General features: G+C 37.5%; 1 protein-coding gene across 2 annotated transcripts in view; it reads left to right on the plus strand.

Moving 5' to 3' along the window:
• The first annotated feature begins 516 nt into the window (after positions 1–516).
• GNAT3 (G protein subunit alpha transducin 3) overlaps positions 517–19,650 on the plus strand; it is a 32,614-nt gene continuing 13,480 nt past the window's right edge. The window contains exons 1-3 of one of the 2 annotated variants that reach the window (XM_064505075.1): positions 517–776; positions 10,439–10,481; positions 15,592–15,733. In XM_064505075.1, coding sequence (XP_064361145.1) covers positions 641–776; positions 10,439–10,481; positions 15,592–15,733 — 321 coding nt within the window. In that variant the 5' untranslated portion in view covers positions 517–640. The remainder of the gene's footprint in view (positions 777–10,438; positions 10,482–15,591; positions 15,734–19,650) is intronic. The other variant, XM_026095019.2, reaches the window with a different exon arrangement.

The following is a 19,650-nucleotide window of genomic DNA, read 5'->3' on the forward strand; positions in this document are numbered from 1 at the left end:
ACCTGTAACTATTTTAAGAAAATAAAGGAACTTGCCATAATATCATGAAAATGCAGAACATGCAAACATTTTGCATGTAAATTATTCAAAATAAAAACTGATGTCTCAGTTATATAAATCCAAATCTGGGCATTTTTTTAATAGAGAATACATATATTCAGAGATATGACCACTGAGAAAGAAAAAAAAAAAGTGAATACTTTGAAGGCATATGAATCTTTTTTTGCTTCAGGGTAAACACAGTATTTCACAAACTGAAATTTTTTTTCTTGAGCTGAGTTATTCCCAACTTTATTGTTTCAAGACTTTCTGCATATTTCTCTGAAGCACATGAGACTGGAACCTGCCTGAACAAGGACATAGGACTATCTGGATCTTCGTTTTGTAGGATGGATCATTTTAATTCTATGACATCATAACAGTGCAAATTTATGTCCCTATATAAATCCTAGACTGTAGCATCTCCAGGTCATGTGACAGATGTAAAGAGACTATTTGGTCTGCAGATTGAATGCAGAGATCGAATGGGATTTGTACATTTTCTCAACACACATGTTGTCCTCCTTCTGAATTAAAACATATAGCCTAATCAGAAGTAACTCAGCTGGGACAAAGAAGGGCTTTTATTTAACACCTCAAGATGGGCAGTGGAGCCAGTTTGGAGAGCAAGGAGTCGGCCAGGAGGTCCAGAGAACTGGAGAAGAAACTCCAGGAAGATGCAGAGAGGGAAGCCAGGACAGTCAAACTACTACTGCTGGGTAAAAAGAATAGAAATTGTTGGTATTATTTTTTCCATTGAGGGGTTATTTTGTACTGAAATTACATTTCAGTAGAGGGAATTTCCCATCTTTTACTATTTTATTTGAAAAAAACAGTTCTCTTATACACAGACAGAATGTTTTCTGGTTTTGGACACTCCGTTTTAAATCATGAAGTTGCAGACAACCAATTAAGACACAGGGAAATGGTTGAAAATGACTGTGTCATTAAGTGTATTCAGTTTTAAATACTATAAATCTTTGACCTTGATGAATGACAAATACTGTTAGAACAAATGTTCTGCTGTTTTCTTATGCAAAATATGCATTCTTTTTCTTTCTCTTTTTTTGCTTCTCTTTCTTCTTGTCTCTATCTTCTTTTCCCTTCTTCTTTTCCCTTCTTTCTTCTTTTCCACTATATGAATTCATTTGCAGGAGGATTAAGTGAAGGAACTGGTTAAATAGAAAATACACGGGTGTCACCACCTGTTGAAAATGTTTGTTTTCCAACTCTTTCACTTCACTTTTTGCAGAAGCAGGAAGACACTTTTCTCAATGTATAGAAACAATATTGTGGATAGGGGAATGGAAGGCGATGAAATGAAATGAACGTAGATGACTATTCTCACAGAAGACTATTTCTAATCCATATTATGAACTACTTATTAACAGCCAGCTTGTGTAATAGAAAAATAAAAATTATATATTTTTTTCCTTTCTGTGATACTACTTAGACTATGAGAACTATCCAAGAGCATAATAATACCACTACTTTCTATATCTCTCTTCTAATAGTATGATGTCTGCTATTAGAATTTACATTTGTTTCACCAAATGAATAGGAAAACTGCCTTTTATTGAAATGTTTTATTTTTTCTTCGCTTGCTGAGACAGAGCTAGATCCCCTAGCCAGAGTGAATCAGCTTAACTCTGTTGTCTTCTATTTTATGCAAAGTATCTATTTACAACTACTAAGAATCTAACTATCATTGGTGAAAAAGAATGAAGAGGTAGACACAACCATGTAGGTTTCTTAAATAATAACAGGAAAATAACAATTTCATATACTTTATCTACCACTGATATTCAGACTGCAGTTTACAAAGTTGTTCAGTCTTGTGGAGAGCATGAAAATCTTAGGTGGCACTTTGATACAAGCTATTGCCCTAACTGAGACAGGCTTAAGTTGCTCAAATACAGGAAAAGTATATTATTATATACTTCCTGTGTGTTCTTAGGAAAAGGAATCAGCAGACTGAGTTAGAACTGGGGCCCATCTATGCCAATATCCTGTCTCTGACCTCACCCAATACTGATCCATTAAGCAGATGCAAGAAATTCTGTAAGAGGAATCTGCAGGATAAGCAGCTCAAGAATAACTTTTGTTCCTCAAACTGTCATGCCTTGGTTGTTGTCCTGGAGGTTGCCTTGCACCAGGACACAAACTTAAGTACCCCTCCCAGAATATATGTATGTATTTAGTATTAAGAACTTTGAATATCTTTCTCAATGTATGCAAGCAATCTTTTATTGACCCTATTAATATTTTAGTCTCAAGATACCTTTAGTAATATGCTTTAAGATTAATTGAAAGCTATATGAAATAGAATTCTATTTCATTCATTTCAAAAGTGACATTTCAGTTTCCTCAAATATACAAGCACTCTTTCATGAAACAAGGCAAACAGCGGAATTTGAAATACTTTAAAGGTTTCTTTATGTTATATTTCTACAATATCATTTTAATTCATATTATACATGATAAAAATTCAAATTTGACAATACTTTAGAATTTTTTTCTTCTTGGGCAACTGTTTTGACATAGATCACAAGGAACCAATTATCTAGTAAAAATGCATATCAGAGAGGAAAAAAAGGAATATAGACTTAAGAGCTTGCATTTGCTTGGTCTTAGAAAAAAAGGAGAACAAAACATAGGTCTGTTTTGAGCCTAGTGCAAAGTTATTGTGCCCCTGCGTGTGTCGATTTGAACACCTGGAATCACGACTGCTGAGCCAATGTTCGTAAGAGGCACCAGATATCCCTTTCCACAGTCAACCAATGAAATGGCCACATAGGAGAGGATTAAATCCACTGCATTCAGGTCTAGGTCTAAGGTTGGAATTTTTCCAAATTTTAGATTATTCTGGTCTGAGCCTGTTATCTTTCCATACCTATGAGGTGATCTTAGAAATAATTCCACTTTCACAGTGTGTAAATCAAGGGCAGCACCATGCAAGTCAATCAGACTAGTCCCATCATGGAAGAAAAGAAAAAACAAAACAAAACAAACAGTTTAAGCACTGAATGAGACTGAGTTTAAGCACTAGGAAATGTACACATAGCCATGCTATGAACAAGCTTTTGAAGAAAGTTTAATTTGTCTCATAGGAATGAAAAGGAAGCCAATTTATTATGATATATTCTAACTGTGATTATGCTGAGATTCACAGGAAAAGATTTACAGACAAACAGATTTCTATTCATTCAGACCATATGTTGCCTCTATCTTATGGACCAGATGTCACCATTGTTTCTTTTGCAATGGGAAAATTGGTAGAAAGTACTCAGAAAAAAACTGTATATGCATATTATAAGTTTTTCAGTTAGATCGTAATGTTCATATGATTAAAATGTAAAACAAAATCTATTTTATCCATTCCCTGAGAGGACGACTTAATATCTAGCCTGGTCTCTCTGTGTTCTTTGGTAGGTTACTTTACAGCAACGAAATTATATACAGAAACTAAAGACCACATCCAATTACATTCAAGTTCCATGATCTGGGCAAACACATTATCACTGATGAGCTGACAGTTTGCTATTTATAGCTTGTATTTTGCTATTTATCGAACAAGCTCAGGGAGAGGGGCAACAGGAAAATGCAATTTTCCAATGTTCTTCACAAATTGGCCAAGCACCAGAAGGTTTAAGTCCTCTGTGCTAGGTGCGCCTATGCTGTAAAGACTGCCCAATTCCCTGTCTTGTCCACAAACCTATCCCCTGCATATCTGTACTTCCAGAAAATCTGATTGCTTTTATCAGTCTGAAGCAAACTCCAAGGTGAAAGTTTTATTTCATTTGTATCAAAAAGCATAGTTCAGTCATATCTCACTGGGTCACACTGCTTGTAGGTGGTGTCGGAAGCCAGCCTGCAGTCTGTTTGTCTGTACAGCACAACACACATCTGAAACACTGCAAAACCAGCTGATACTAACAGTACTCCGAGAACAGTGCCATTTCACAGTAATAAGAATTTTGCCTCAGTTTAGATAATCATTAAGACTTTGAACTTTTTTCTTTTCAAAGCCTTATTCCACGGCCTCATTGCCTCCAGTTTCCGGGGGTGATTCTTTGCGCTCTGGGAGTGTAGGGCATCAAAAACCTTCACCCGAGCTGCTCACCCTGAGCTCACTTCACCAAGAAATGCTACTTTTAGAGCACAACTCACCCAACTTCATTTAAACCTCTGCTTCAGGGTGACAAAAATTGTGTCTTAGAAGCAAGTATTTTTCTCCACTGACTATAGGGGGCTTTCGTGACTACAGGTGTGATCTCTGAATGTAGGTGTTTATGGTGCAGGCATTTAAAACCAGTCAGATGGATCAAACCCTGCTCAGCTAGAGTAGTACTGAAGTCGGGCTTAAGTTCCTGTTATTAACACCTGCACTGGAAGCAAAGAGTGGACTCAGAGCCCACAATTTGTCCAATAATCCTATTGGCTGGAATACACTGAGTATTTTTCTGGGGGTTATTTAAAGATGAAACCCCCTCAAGAGGGCAGAGAGTTAATAAAGCACTTACATTTTTTTCTCAAGTTTCTTTCTTCATGGAGAAAGTTTGTTCAGCTTGGTAACATGACCAGAAAGATCACTCTTATAATTTCCAGTCTAGTTCACATTTCTAGAGCTCTGAATGGTGTAGGAAAGGCTCAGGCAGACGTGTGAAACCTTTTCTGACTTGGAAGATTTTTTTTTTCCTGCCTGTTGCTGTGTTAGTCAGTGGATTTTGTGACAGATTTCAAACAAAATATTCAGGCAATAGGGTTTTTTTTATTGTTTACCTACCTTTACTTCTGGGAACTTTCCTAAACCACATAAATTTCCACATAACTAATAATTATGAAGAGGTAATAACTCTTTCTCTGAGACAGAAGAGCAGCTTATTAAATAAAACCCCTTCTTCAACATCTCAACAGATGCTGATCTTGAAAGGGGCTTGCACTCTTTCTACAACTATTCAAATAAATTCTGCTTAGAAAAATAGGAGAGCCAAGTTATAACTGATGTTTGGGGGTTGTTTGCCTTCAAATTCAAGAGATTTTTCACAAACTTTGGAGACCTTCTTCTTTGAAGACCTTCTCCAGTCTTATCCCTATTTCTGCTCTGTCTATGTGTTTTTGTGGCCCGCACTATAGAGGCTAGTCTGTCCGTTCACGTGTGCCCTGCGCAGGGATGGGTCTTTGCAGCTGATGCCTGCATCCCCACTGCGTAGCACTTCTTCTTGAGCCTTCTCTGCAACCTCCATGTGCTCTGAAACATAATGGGCTTGGGATTTGGTTGGGGTTTTTTTTGTTTTGGGGTTTTTTTCAGTTCAAAGTATCCACAGGAGAGCCAGGTTATGCTTTGCTAGGTTGCTGTTTTTACAAGGCAGTGCCGAAGGCGCTGTGCCGTGCCCGGGGACAGGGCATAAGCGCGCACAGGCATGTGTGGCGGCACGCTGCTTGCTGTTACGCGCGGGCTGCCTGTCCAAAGCAAACAGCGTGCTACTTTACAGCCTCTCTCGGGAGAGGATGTGGCAGCAAACATTATGCCGGCTGTTTTCTTCCTGATGGAAATTATTTAGTGATCTCCAGGAAGAAATGTGGGAGCTAACTAGGGTGTGGGCAAGGCAATAAAGCTATGAAGAAAAATGGGAAGCGAGCCAAACTGGGAGTGTAAACACACTGACTGTTTATATATTTTCCAGCTCATGTAAGCTTAGAGAAAAAGGTGGTCAGTGCCACTATCACTGCTTTCCCCCATGTTGCTTTGTTAAAGAAAAGAGCTGTATTTCCTAGATATCTTTAGGGTAATTCACTCAGGAAATATTTTGTTTGTGAATCCTACATGAGTTTACTTAAGAGATAAGCTTGCTGAGTTTAGCTTTAAACTTCTCAGGGCACATACAGGAACAACCCTTCTGGTGCCTTGCTACTTCTGGGCAGAAAAGTCAGTTACGCACTGCATTTTGGCTACCTGTGCAGATTTAGCACAATTGCTTTGGATCATCCGGGGCTTGCTTTTACATGAAAATTAACTTGAGTTACAACTCCATTAGCACATAACACTTTTAGTATCCTGTTAGCTCATCCAAAGATTGTACTCTAAAAATTGAATTAAGCTCACTTAAATTTAGCCCTCTTGATGTCAGGTGTGAAACTATAGTAGTCATCAAAGCTTTCTGCATAGCTGATGGTGGCACCCTCAAAAGGCCTGCCTTGACCAGTCTTTTAGGCATCTGTATCCCTTTGTGACTCTAGAAAAGTCGATATAACAACTTTAGTCTAGATAACTAATTTTAGTCAACTGAAGTTAGGTGAAATGAACCACAATTAGCATTACTTGCATTTGAGATGGTAACACAGTAACTTTGAGGGAAGGCAATTTTCACCAGCTACGTGAATTTAAGTGCTGATTTTTTACAAACTAAATTTGTAAAGATATATGTAAGTTTATAAATAAGTCTATTAATGTTATATACATGAGTTGCACTAAAATAGTGTTCACATGTAAAAATTACTATAAGAGCTGGTGGTGGTTTCATACCATACAATTTTAACCATCTCACTGAGGTAACGAAGTGAAGAGTCCAGTTGCCCTCACCTCCCTCTGCAGTCAGTGGAGAAAAAAGGGCACTTTCAGATAATGATTCAGATCGTAGGTGGATGAACCACTGTCTGGCGTTGCCTGTTTCTCTCTGTTGACTTTTGAGCATATCCACATTAGGTATCTACTCTGTGAATCTTTCCACGTCTCTTCCTGCAGTACCCCCACACCTCTAACAGCGCAGACAGACGATTATGGTAATATCTATATCTTACTGGTTTGGACTTAAATAGAGCTTATCCTTTACCAGGAAACTCTGAAACACCATTGCTGTTAGCTACACTAGACACTGTGTAATAGGTAATATTACTTAAAACATATTCAAACTATTTTCTAACTACTTAATAACATTTGGTTGGTAAGTGTAATGTGTTTATATACAAATGGCTAAACATAACAGACCAGCATTGCTATAAAGACTGAACTAAAGTTTTCCCATTAACTTCAGCAGAATCATTTTCAGAAGGAATTCATTTGGTCCTCCGGTAATTTTAAAGGATAATGTTCATTAATAATTATTAAAAATTGAAAAAGAATATAACAAAGAATGAACAATTTTATGTATTCAAAAATGTATCAGTTGGTAAGCAAAGTGAATCCAACCAAGCTTCTGTTTTGCATTTAAAGATATGTGGCTTAAGGACAAATACTTAAAAAAAAAAAAAAGAAACCACCATTCTCAATAGTCATTGTGTAAATGAGCCTAAAAAAAACCCCACAACATCTCCAAGACGCATCGTTGTTCAGAATTCCTATTGAAATAGTTTTTAAGAAAAGATTTGAAAGATATCACAAGCTGGTCTAGCATATCTTTAAGAAACCAGTTGTTTTTAGCCACTCATTTAAACACAAAGGAAGAACTAAAAGCATGTAATTGAACTTGGATAGAGTCACAGATTTGGTTCAGAGATGGTTCAAAACTGGCTCAGGAATCTGAATGTCTATGCACACTTGACCTCTTAACTCTTCATTCCACAAAAACACTAGGCACTATAACCCTTCCTTACACTTATACCCAGATATGATTTTTAATGAATATTTATCCCAGTGAAAAATGTTTCTTTTACTCTCAGACAATAGACAGCAGCCCTATATTTGTGGCATTCGGGTAGCTCTGGGGAATGCCACAATCATGGGACTGTAGGTCAGATTCTCTCTCCTCCCCACGGTGTAGGTTATTGGGCAGACAAAGTTGAAGAGCTCCTGCACAAGGGGTGGATTGGTATTTGCCCATGTACTCATATCTGATGAGCTGAGTATGAATCTGAGTGCTAGGAACCATCGAATCTAAATCTGAGTTTTAACATCTACTCAGAGGATTGATATAAGTAATCTGCCAAACCTTCCCTTTTTTCAGTTTCTCACTTTATCAAAGACCAAAGATTTGCTTAATTCACTATAAATTTTTGACAGGGGAAGTGGCATTTGGGGTGCAATCAATGCTGAGATATGCTGACCATCTCCAACTGACATTACTGGCAGCGCTGACATCTTTCAGCTCCCAGGATCAGGGCCAGAATTTCAGGCATACGCTGATGTTTCTGGGCCTTTATTTCTGAGGTATCCATCTCAAGTAAACTTTGCATCCAAATAGAAAGGTACAAATCAGAAATAATAGCTGAAAAAGCTAGAAGATCTTAAGTATATGAAATGCAAAATACAAGCTATGGCATATGAGCACCGTTTCCTGTCAGGCTGAGCTACACATCTGCATCAAGAGAGACAGATTTTCGAAAGTTAATTAAACTTTCCAAGCTTTGGGACATTACTGAGTTTGGCCTAAGCCCTGGATATAGTGCTAGCCCCTGTATTTTATTCAGAAAATCTGCTAGCTTATAACTGCCCTTTTTGCTGCCTCCTGAAGGGGAGCAGGAGTGAACAAAGGCCTCCCGCTCTCTGGGTAGTCATTTATGGGCTACGATGGTGCTGGGTCCTCTGTAGTTTTGCTGCCGTTCCCTGGAGTGGAAGGATGCAGAGAGAGGTAGAAACACGGTGCTGTCTCCCCTGCTCTCAGCCTGATGTCCTGGCCAGACAAGGAGACTGCACGTGACGGGGGAGAAAGAAAGGAAGCAGGTGCAAAATAAATTGTTTCTGATCAGCTTCCTGGGGTGCAAATATAGCTACAGCTGACATGATACTCTGCAGCAAAGCCAAAGTTTGTGAGTGGTTTGTTATTTTGATTAAGGCATTTTTGGATCATAAATTACGGATGAACAGAGGTACAAAAACACACCCATAAGATAAAAGTTTTCCTACTATTCTATTTCAACTTTGTCTTTCTGATCTGGAAGACAGGTTCACTTGGATATTATGCTTTCTGGCCTCTTTCCATGAGGTGAATGTCTGCAGTGTCAGAACAGCTCTCTTTTCCCTAGGAAAAAAAATGTAGCAAATGCTGCCTTGCTGACGGGCTTTACCAAATTCTTCAGAAGGGTATTGGGAGGATAATGAATGATATAGCAAATTTACAAGTTGCAAATGCAAACCACTGTTGACAAAGTAGTCATTTTTTCCAAACTGTGGCAGATGGCAGCATCAGCCCACTTTGCATAGGCTTGGTGTTTTTCTCTAGCACTTGCTGCTTCACATCATAGGATTTAGAAAATGTTTTGCATGTGGTTTGCTGTTTGTTGTGATGCATCTGCATCCCTGTCATTTAAATATTATTAGTTTTACAAAATCTGTTTAGAAAGTTGGTAATGAGTTCATTCGACTCATTGAGAAGCCTCCAGGTAGAACAGTATGTCCCAGATTTTGTATTTTATCAAAAGTATCTGATACTTTGTCCAGTGAGATAAATGATAGTCTGCAAAGAGTAGAACAATGAAGAATCCTGTCTCATGGATTCATATTCAAAATTAAATCTTCTCTTGAGGTGCTTTCAAAACCTGGGTAAGGTTTGTCAGGTCTTGCCAAGCCCCGTTCCTCACCACTCTCACTGTGGCTCACTGATAGCCGCTCACACTGATTTCCAAAGGAAAAGGTTTGTATTGTGCATATCACTCACTTTGCAAGAGATAGGAAAGCCAAACTCACTGTACTTAATTCCATATCTGAGCAAATCGAAGCCTTAGTTCTTCAACTGCCTGTCAATTAAATGCCTGTACCTCTGACAAGCATAGAGATTTACTGCAGAATCATTCCCTAGCTGAATCTCTTGCAAGACTGTGGGTTTCCCATCTCTGTCCACGCTACTTCACAGCAGATGACCATGAGGTAGAGAAAGTGGCAAAATACCAGTATCATTTGCCCATATGCTGCTTTTGCATCATGAGCTAGAGCACACACAAATCTCTGCACTCCATTTTCCAGCTGTTTAAAGAGACTAACTAAAGAGAATGAAACTGGCTATTTTGGCTTACAGACGGTGTGTGATACACCTGAAATGGGCAGCTACAAATCATGTAATGAATGAAGCACTTCCCATTCACACACACTATCAGAAGCTGTATTTTGTTCACTGAATCAAACTCTTCCATGTCTTTCTGACCAAACTGCCTAGCTGACAGGGATGAAATCAAAATGTGTCCCATATTTTACTTTTTTAATAATTAAAAAGAGCATATATTTTTTTCTTTTAATTGGCTAAATGTACTTTGCAAATGTTCTTTTCCTTTCAGAATTAATACTTTTGTACCAAGATTTCATTTTAAGTCTTTGAATGAAAACAAGGGAGGATTATAGTTATAAGAAGGGGGATCTAAAACATCTGAATGTCTCTTCATAAATGCACATTTATGTATGCCACAGAGTTATTTTTAATACTTGGTAGTTATTCATGTATCACATTTCCTCAACATTTCCCTTCTGCAGGTGCTGGAGAGTCAGGAAAGAGCACTATTGTAAAACAAATGAAGTAAGTATATGAATATTCATATCAGTTGTTGGATTTGGGTATTTGTAGTATAAGTTATGTAGCTAATGTACAATATTTATATTTATTTGAATAAAATGCAAAGAAACATTATTAAAATCAAGTTCTTATTCAACCACATAAAGAGAAATACAAAATGACTGATGACACACAGCTGCTCTGGTAGTCAAATCTGTCTGATCAAATCATGCACTGGTCCGATTCCAATTTTACTGGTTTCAGTAGAAGTTACAGTATTGCAGTGAGAACACAAGTGCAAAAGACAACCAGCCATTCCAGATCCCCCTAGCGTTCAATCTCCTGCAGTAGCTAATAGACAAGCAAGCACACACTAACGCTTTGCCCGTGTACCCTGCCAGTGTCTGTTGACCTGTGACGCAGCCACCATCCTGAACCAGAGACAGTATCATTGTGCTTAATAGTCTTCAGATAATTTGTTCCTACATTTCTGCTGAATCTCTTTCTGAACCCATACAAACTAATAACAACCACAGTATTACACGGCAAGCAGTTCCACAGTTTAATTACACATTACATGAATTATCTCCCTGTGTTCAATGTTAATGTGTGTTCAGTGTTAATGTGGTCCCTACTGGTTTCATTTGATTTCACTGTATTTCAAGAGAAAATATTGAATATTCACATTCTATAACAATAGCGGCAAGCCATTTTTTTTTCAAACTGGGCTCTGTAGATCATTCTTGGTCTCCACAGTTCTATTTGAGCTCCTGCCTGTGGCCAGTAAGATTGTTCTTACGCTTCCCACAGACCAGATGACACTGTATTTAGCTGCAGGCCTATACAACGAGCACCTGCTACCCCTGACCTAGCTGGTGTAGGGGCAATCATGAAAACATATTTACAAAGGAAAGAATCACCCCAAAAAGCATTCATACAACAATCAAGCTGGGTAAAAGCAGGCTGGACCATCTCAAATGCAGGGATCCCTGTTCAAATTCTAACTGAGCATCTGGTTAGGAAGATGTTGTGACTGCACCACACATCTAGTGCAAGAATACTTGTGGTAGATGTTTGCTCGGCATGGACCAGTGCACACAAATTGAAGTCAGTACCTATATTTCCCTTGGCTTCAAAGAGATGCCAAATTCATTTCCCCCTCTACCCCCTGCCCCCATATTTACAATTTAACATCAAACTCTTTTTTCATGTATAATAAAACAGGCTAAAACTACATTAATTCATGTTATTCTTTTAAGGGAAGCCAAAATATTAATTCTGTATCTGGTTTAAATAGATAATCCACCTGAATTCCAGAGGTCATACTTGGGCAACAAAAAATCCTCCTTTACTATCTAAGCAGCTAAAATATCACTGTTTTATCTAGCCTTATTTTAATAGACAGTGTCCAGGTCTGTTTCCTAGACCTAGGCAAACGCAAAAAAGAAATCACAAAACTGCAGAGTCACAGTCATTGTAATTGTTTAAACATGACACCACTCTGCAAGCACCAATCTAATACCATGCAAACATTAAGTAGGGTGTTTTACTAAATAGCTCACATGATTCCTAATTTAAATTCTCCTAGTTATTTCATATCTTCACCAACAAATTTTAAAGAGTGAAGTAAAAGATACTATGTCATAAAAGCAATTTTCTACTATTTAGGCAGCTCATTTTCTAATAAGATAGATTCACCGTGGCACAGTAGAGTCTATCAAATACTTTGCTAACTTTTTTTGTTCTGGTTAAATAGTGGATGATTTTATTTCTGTTGTGAGCATAAATCAGGAGAGGCTCCCTCTTCAGCAAGCCAATGAGATACAGGTTTAGTCCCATTCAAATTGTACTGAGCACCTCACCAGGTAGGAACAGATTAAAGCCGTTCCTCTAAACTGGGGATTTTAAGAAGGCTGGTAACCCTTAAGAGCATGGAGGAAGGAGAAGACAACTGCAAAGCTGAGAGTTACCATTAAAGCTCTGTGCATATATGACCTGTCAATCCAACTGTATATATGAATTATTTTCCAAGAAAATTGTTGATGGAAATTATCACTTTTCAGAGAAAATGTCAACTTTCAATCAGAATCAAGGCCTTTTTTTTTCTAAAAAAGGGAACTTTTCAGTAAAGACGACTATTTTAGTTTTTTTTTTTTTTTTAAGCAAAGTATAACATATTCCAGGGAAGGCTCCAAACTGTTCACAAAAAGGTGATTTTGCTGAAAATACAGTTTTCCACCAAAATCAGTTAATCAGATTTATTCTACTACTATTAATATATTTTTCTAATTCACAAATATCATTCTTTCCAGACTCAAGATTTTAACCAAAGTTAAATCCTTCCACTAAGCTTCACACAGTATCTTATGATGCTCAAAATATAGATATGCTGCAGAGCTTTAGGAGAGCTAGTTTGGTTGTGAAGGAAAACTGAAAAGGAAAAAATAAGCTTCTATAGAGCTTTCTGCTTCTGGGTGGATCATTTCCAACATGTGAGCTAACTTGTTTAAAGCCAAGTTGAGTATTTCTGTGCTATGCCATAAATTAGCAGTACAAATCTACTTTATAGAAATCAGAGTTAGAATAGCAAAACAAATGAAAAGCATGAGACACTGCAATATTTGTTAACTCATCATGCCTGTTGAGACTGAATCAACTTCACCTATCTGGTGAAAAGCCCCCCTTCCATTAAAAAAAAGAAAAAACAGAAGACTGAATTTTTTACTCCAATACAAACAAAATTTAGATATTATGACTGTTAACCTAACATCTCATTCCTTCACCAACCTGCATGTATTTTCTAGTGGGTTATTTTATTATTTTTGCAAGGACAATCAGGTAACTAAATTCTCAGTTGATAAAAAGCCATATCAAGATAGCATCTGGCCATATCAAGATGGCATCACTGTTTCAAAATCTTTTCTTAAGAATGTTGTATCTTTAAAAAGAGCAGCAAAATTCACTACTGATTTAACAGGCTGGTTAACCTACATTCTGCCAGAGGACATTAAAAAAAAAAATAAGAAGCCTCAAGCAAAAACAAGTTTTCATTCTGTAATTACAGAATCTGGTTTTATTTCAGGATTTTTATTTTCTTCCTCCCTTTGTTCTTCAAAGGGAAAGTATAAAAAAACCAAACAGAATAGTCATTTGGGGATTTTAAGTGTTGAGGCCTTTCCTTCACTATCATCCCAGATTTTTGCAACCACACCCAAAACACTACGTCTCCCATCGCTGCACACAAAGCATTTAGGCCAAGCTCAGGTTTGCATGTTCTGAGGTGTTGAGTTTCCATGCATTTCTTTCCACTATTTATAGAAAAACGCCTGCTTTTACAGGTAAGAAGGGTAAGAGTGAGAATACACTTAAGCATCAGTACATACACTTAAACTTAAGTACCAGTATAAGGTTCAACATTTCTTGATGATCAACCAAATTGATTTCCCATTAAAGGCAATCTGACCCATTAAAGGAGATCACCTACATCAGTGGGATGCTCTGGGCTACATGGTACTAGATACACAGGCCACAGACTAACCCCAAGTGATAATCTAAAAGTAGCCAGTACATTACTATGCAGATACATTAGTTTCTCCCAGGTGAATAAGCCTTTCCACTCCACAAGTCTTTTTATTTCATTCAAACCACTGTTTACACAGGGATACCTGGATGTTTCAGATGATGGCAAAAAAAATGTCCACTAGTATACCACACTGCAACACAGAGACAACTCCTCTGAATCTTTCTCTCAAGTCAAAAGGATTCATTTGAGTCTCACAAGTTCATTTGAATTCATGCTGAAAATAGCATTCAAAAAACTGAGTTTCAAAACGGAATTTATACATTTCCCTGTTCTAAAAGTGGTTGTGGAAACACCTAGAGAACTTTCTTTTTTTTTTCCAACTTGCTATTCTTACAGATACGAGAACGTATCTTTTGACTTTTCTGACATATGTGGGTCACAGAGGTGTTAAGATTAATGCATATTCTATTGTGACTTTCTTGGAGATTTTTGGGGGGTACATGTGAACTGTTTTCTGACAGGGTTGACTTTACCCTTGCAGGGAAAGTCTCCCCATGACAGGCATCTGTACTCGTTCTGGGCTAAACGGTCAGATGCTTTCACATCTCCCCTTTCTGCTTGTATAACTCTGTTCAGACTATATCTCTGGCAAGAGGCAAAAAAAACAAAACAAAACAAAAAAACACGAATTGTTTGCTTAATTGCGTCGCTTTCACCATTGAACAACTGAGGTGAGGAAGAATAGAGCCCTGGCTCTGGTAAGTATTTCCCAGCCAAAGCAGTTTGTGCTCTGCTCATTGAAAGTAAACTATGCCAAAACAGATTAAGTTTTCTTCCTTATCATAACGAATGAAAAAAGACATCTCTCTGAATCATGGTAAAATCTGTATACTGATCTTGGAGCATTTTAACCATATGTCATTCCCCAGCAAGGGAAGACTATGAAATTATAATCTATCTCTCAGAATTAGATTAATTGATCTTACTATTTAGTTTCTTCATCCATGATTTGGAATATGGGACAAACTTTCTGGACACCTTTCAGTAACTGGAATTTTTTCACAGAGTGAAGCTGCCTTACAAAGAAACATGAAAAATGAAATAATTTCTTGAGGAAGTATCTCACAGTGTATAAATATCATTGCAAGATTTTTTCTAGTCTAGATAAGTTTCAGGTTAAAAATGAGAGTGACTAAATAAATAAAGTGAGAACCCAGAACTAAGGTAATAGATTCCCAGTAACAGAAAACGTGCAACTAGACATCTTGCACTGCCATCCCATCTACAGGAACGTGGAAAGTCCTGGACTTGTTCTAGATACACACCATAGGTTATCTTCTATTGACCCACAGGTAAAACAGTTCTCTCAGACTGGGGAGTTAAAACCTAGCCTCATAAGTCTAACCACATAAGGCTACAGAAACTGTTGTTCATTAACTTCCAGCAGAACAGGCAGATCTACTCTTACCTTTGATGGATGCTTTTCTGAGGGCCAGATGGATTCAATTTGTGTTTTTTACATAGACCTCAACAGCATCTGATCCATTTTTTCTTGACTTTCTCCTTTAAAGCATATCATAAACCTTTTTTTAAAAAATATTTTCACAACAGGATCATCCATAAAGACGGTTTCACATACCAGGAACGCATGGAGTTCAGACCTGTGATTTACAGTAATGCATTGCAGTCTATCCTGTCTATTGTGAAAGCAATGACTGTATTAGGGATCAATTATGAAAACCCAGCTAGAATTGTAAGTATGATGTCTTTTCTCTTGAAATAGGCTTTTTATTTATTTATTTATTTATTTTGGTAATATAATATTAGGGACTAGTAGAACAGAGTAAGAGAGTTCAGTGTTTACTTGATTATAGTGGAAACTAAGTACTATTTGAGTTATACCTGTGAGAAGATATCCTTCTTTATTTTCATTTTCTCGAGACTGATGCCTGAGAACTTTGTATAAACTTTGTTATGCAATAATTTAATGCATTTAATGCATAAATTGCCATTTCTGTTACAAAGGAAATGTTCAACCTGCAAAACATATGAAAGAAAAAAGCCTTTTCATGGATTCTTGGCCAATTATTCATTGCTATTGAGAAATGCAATGAATATTTCCATTTTATGAATAAATATTGGGGCCGAGCCATGAAAGGAATGGTCATTTAGACATGTTGGGAACAGTTAAGTTTTGCATTGCTCCTGGGACAGAGATCTCCCCTGCTGTATGGAAGCAGCACCGTCACTGACACTGCAGAGAAGTATAGTTTGTCCTTCCATGCAGAACTCTCACAGTGATCAGCTGGAATGAAAGGGAGAGAAGTAAAGGGAAAAGACATATCTTTCTGTTCAGTGCAATGATCGGTCTATTGCTTGTAATATAGATCTTCCTGAAATTTTTTCAAAGGCCTCCCAGAATATCAGCTGGTTCTAGTTTTGGCAAATTCTGCCTGTTCCACAGAGGTTTGCTTTAAAGTGAATTGCATCCACTTAAATGAAATGAGCTTTCAGTTCCAGCAGTTTACATTTCATTAAAATGGCATATGGTAATTGGACCTTATAGCCTAGAGACCCATCTGCTAGACTATACATGGCCTGAGACAGCTGAACCTAGCAGAATTTAGCCACAGGTCCTAGCTCAGAGTCTCCAATATTCACTACAAGGTCCAGACTCTGCATTTGTCCTCTGCACTTGAAATATGTTCTACCTATGCCCAGGTACTTCAGCCTACTTTCTCAGCCCTACCAAACTTTCTGAGAAGTTTATACTTGTTCACTCATCATTTTTCCCTTGGGATATCATTAGCAAATACAAACTTAGGGTATACCAACTTATCAAACTTATTTCTTTAGCCACAGAAATCATAAAACCATAGAAAAACTCAGGTTGGAAGGGAAATTTTGAGGTCCTCTGATCTAACCTGCTTTGAGTTGGACCAATTAGATCAGATTGGTCAGGGTCATGTTCAGTTGATCCAGACAAGTATGGAAATTTCACATCACCCTGCTGCAATCTGGGCCCCTGCTCCAGATTTTGACCACCTTTGCTGAATTTCACAAGGTTCCTGCCAGCTCATGTTTGCCGCCTGCTTTGGTCTCTCTGAATAGCAGCTCTGCCCTCCAGTGTAACCACCCCCTCCAATTTTGTGTCTTCTACAAACTTGCTGAAGTTGCATTCTCTCCCACTATCCAAGTCATTAAACAGACATTAAATAGTATTGGCCCTCGTACTGGCCCATCCTGAGGGATGCCACTGGTAACTGTCTGCCAGTTGGACTCTGTACTGCTGATCACTGCAACTCTTTGAGCCCAAAGATCAAATCAATTTTTCATCAACCTTATTGCCCACTTATTCAGTGCATATCTCACCAACCTGGCTATACAGATATTGCAGGAGAATGTGTCAAAGGCCTTGCTGAAGCTAAGATATGCAACAGCTCTCCCCTTGTTCACAAAGCCAGTCATCTCATTGTAGAAGGCAACCAGTTTAGCCAGGCATGATTTGCATTTGGTAAATCCATGCTGGCTGTTCCAAATCATCTTGTCTTAAACCATGTCAAGGGCATACATAAGTGACTTTGGAAGCAATAGAAAGATCTGAATCCACACTTCTTTAGTCCAATATGCGAAAAGTGCTTGATCAGAGTCCGTAGGGTTGGGCAGTCCTTACTTAATCATCTTTTTCCCAGCACTTTCTTTTCACTTGGAACAAACAGTTACAGAGATTATCAAAACTGTAAAGCTTTTTTCCCAGGTGTCCAAGCTGAGCACTTCCAGTAATTTCGTGCTTCAGGTTTTTGTATAGAGTGGTCATTGTTTCAGGAGTTGACCATGGAGCAGCTTCTCAGACATAAGCATCAATCAAGTATCAACCACTTCTAAAAGGTGACTGCTCTAACCCACATTGCAAGCAGCAATATGATTTGAAGACTACAATTTCAACATGAAATGTAAAATATGAAAGGAAGCCCATGAGAAAAAGAAAGTGTTGACATTTTGACAAATACCCATGTGTGGTCTATCACTATGCAAAATAGATACAAACTTTTTTTCTTCCTTGTATGCATTTACTTTTACAAAACTGAAGTAGCAATGATCACTGAATGCAGGCTACAAAATTCTTTGCAGAAATCCATGTCATTTTGAGAGAACTGATTTTCTAGGGATTTCACAACTTTGAGACCTGGGAAAAAGTATATTAAACAGTTCAGATTATCTTTACACATTATACATAACCAAATGCAAAAAAAAATCAGCTATTTTAAGTTTATCATTTATAGCACAAGCCTACTCTTACTCTCATAGACATTGGCAATAGGCCTCTAGGAATACAGCTAACTACACCTGTATAAAATATTTGCAGTGCCTGCCTTCTTTTGCCCCAGAACCACATAAGAGCCTAGCTCTGAGTTTTAAAGAAAGTGGAAATTTCAGTCACATACATTCGACTGGCTACTAAACATTGCTCCTTCTTCCAAAAATGAAGTTAATTTAGATTTTCTGTAAAATCACGAGGTATTTATGAGTTTGTGTGGTTTTGATATGAGCCTTGATTTCTGCTGGACTTTGTCCTTGCTCAGTTCTGGTCCAGATTTAGCTGCCTGAAGTCATTTAGGCATTGACTGAGTCTTTCTTGGGCACAGGAAGCAATGGGTTCTTCCACATTCCAGGGCTGCCTGTACTTCTTAGCAAGCTTTAAAGTTCCTCAGTATGTCACTTTGAACAAGATCTGTTCTGGAAAGAGGGGATTTTTTTTTCTTCCTAAAGATCCATTGTAATCTATTTTTGCTATGAAAAACATTGAAATTTTATCTGAATGTCAGAGACAATCAAAACATTATATATAGCAGGGTTATGATAAACTAAATCTGCTGCTTTCTTTTTTACGTAAGCAACAAAATCCACAATTATCAGCTTTTGCGTAATAATCAATGAACTCATTAACTGGGACATTCTGAGCTCAAGGCTTGTAGGCCACTCAGCTTTCAGATCGAACATCATAGGATTATAATCATTAGATGATATGTGTTATCTTGAAAAACAGCACATTCCAACTCTTACCTTGAACCTGAACAACGGTGCACTCTGGAGAGCATTTGTGGAGAGCAAGCAGAAGCATACACAGGAAAGCATGAGTCAGTTCTCTTGGTCGGGGCACTTAACTAGAGGATGGGTGTATAGAATGGAGCTGGTTTTGTTTAATGTAAAGGGGAACATTTTGTTTAATGTATTGCCCTCCTCCTTTTTCTTTCAGCTGAATGTATTTTTCTATGGTTTTTTCTTTTTCCTTTTTACTCCATTCTAACTTTTAAAATTTCAATTTTTTTGAAAACTGGTAGTGTTTTATTTTTGATCAGTCTCTGATTTTTACAAAGTTTCCTGAAACTGCAGTTTCTAGCAAAACATAAAGAAAAATTACATTCCTAATATAAATTTGTTACAAATTATTGTGAAGATGCTTTCTATTTTTGAATAAAGCATGTACCCTGTCAAAACAAATAGTGTCTGTCAGAATACATTTCTACTACTGAGACTATTGACTAAAAGTCCCTTCAGTTGTCTACTTATGGCTAGGAAGTAATTATTTTCTATAATTATCCACTGCTGTGACTGCGTACCAAATGACCCTATTTTTAATCATGCTCTTTATTTAAAATACATTTCTAA

The sequence above is a fragment of the Dromaius novaehollandiae genome, chromosome 1, assembly GCF_036370855.1.
Source record: "Dromaius novaehollandiae isolate bDroNov1 chromosome 1, bDroNov1.hap1, whole genome shotgun sequence".
NCBI classification, from domain to species: domain Eukaryota; kingdom Metazoa; phylum Chordata; class Aves; order Casuariiformes; family Dromaiidae; genus Dromaius; species Dromaius novaehollandiae.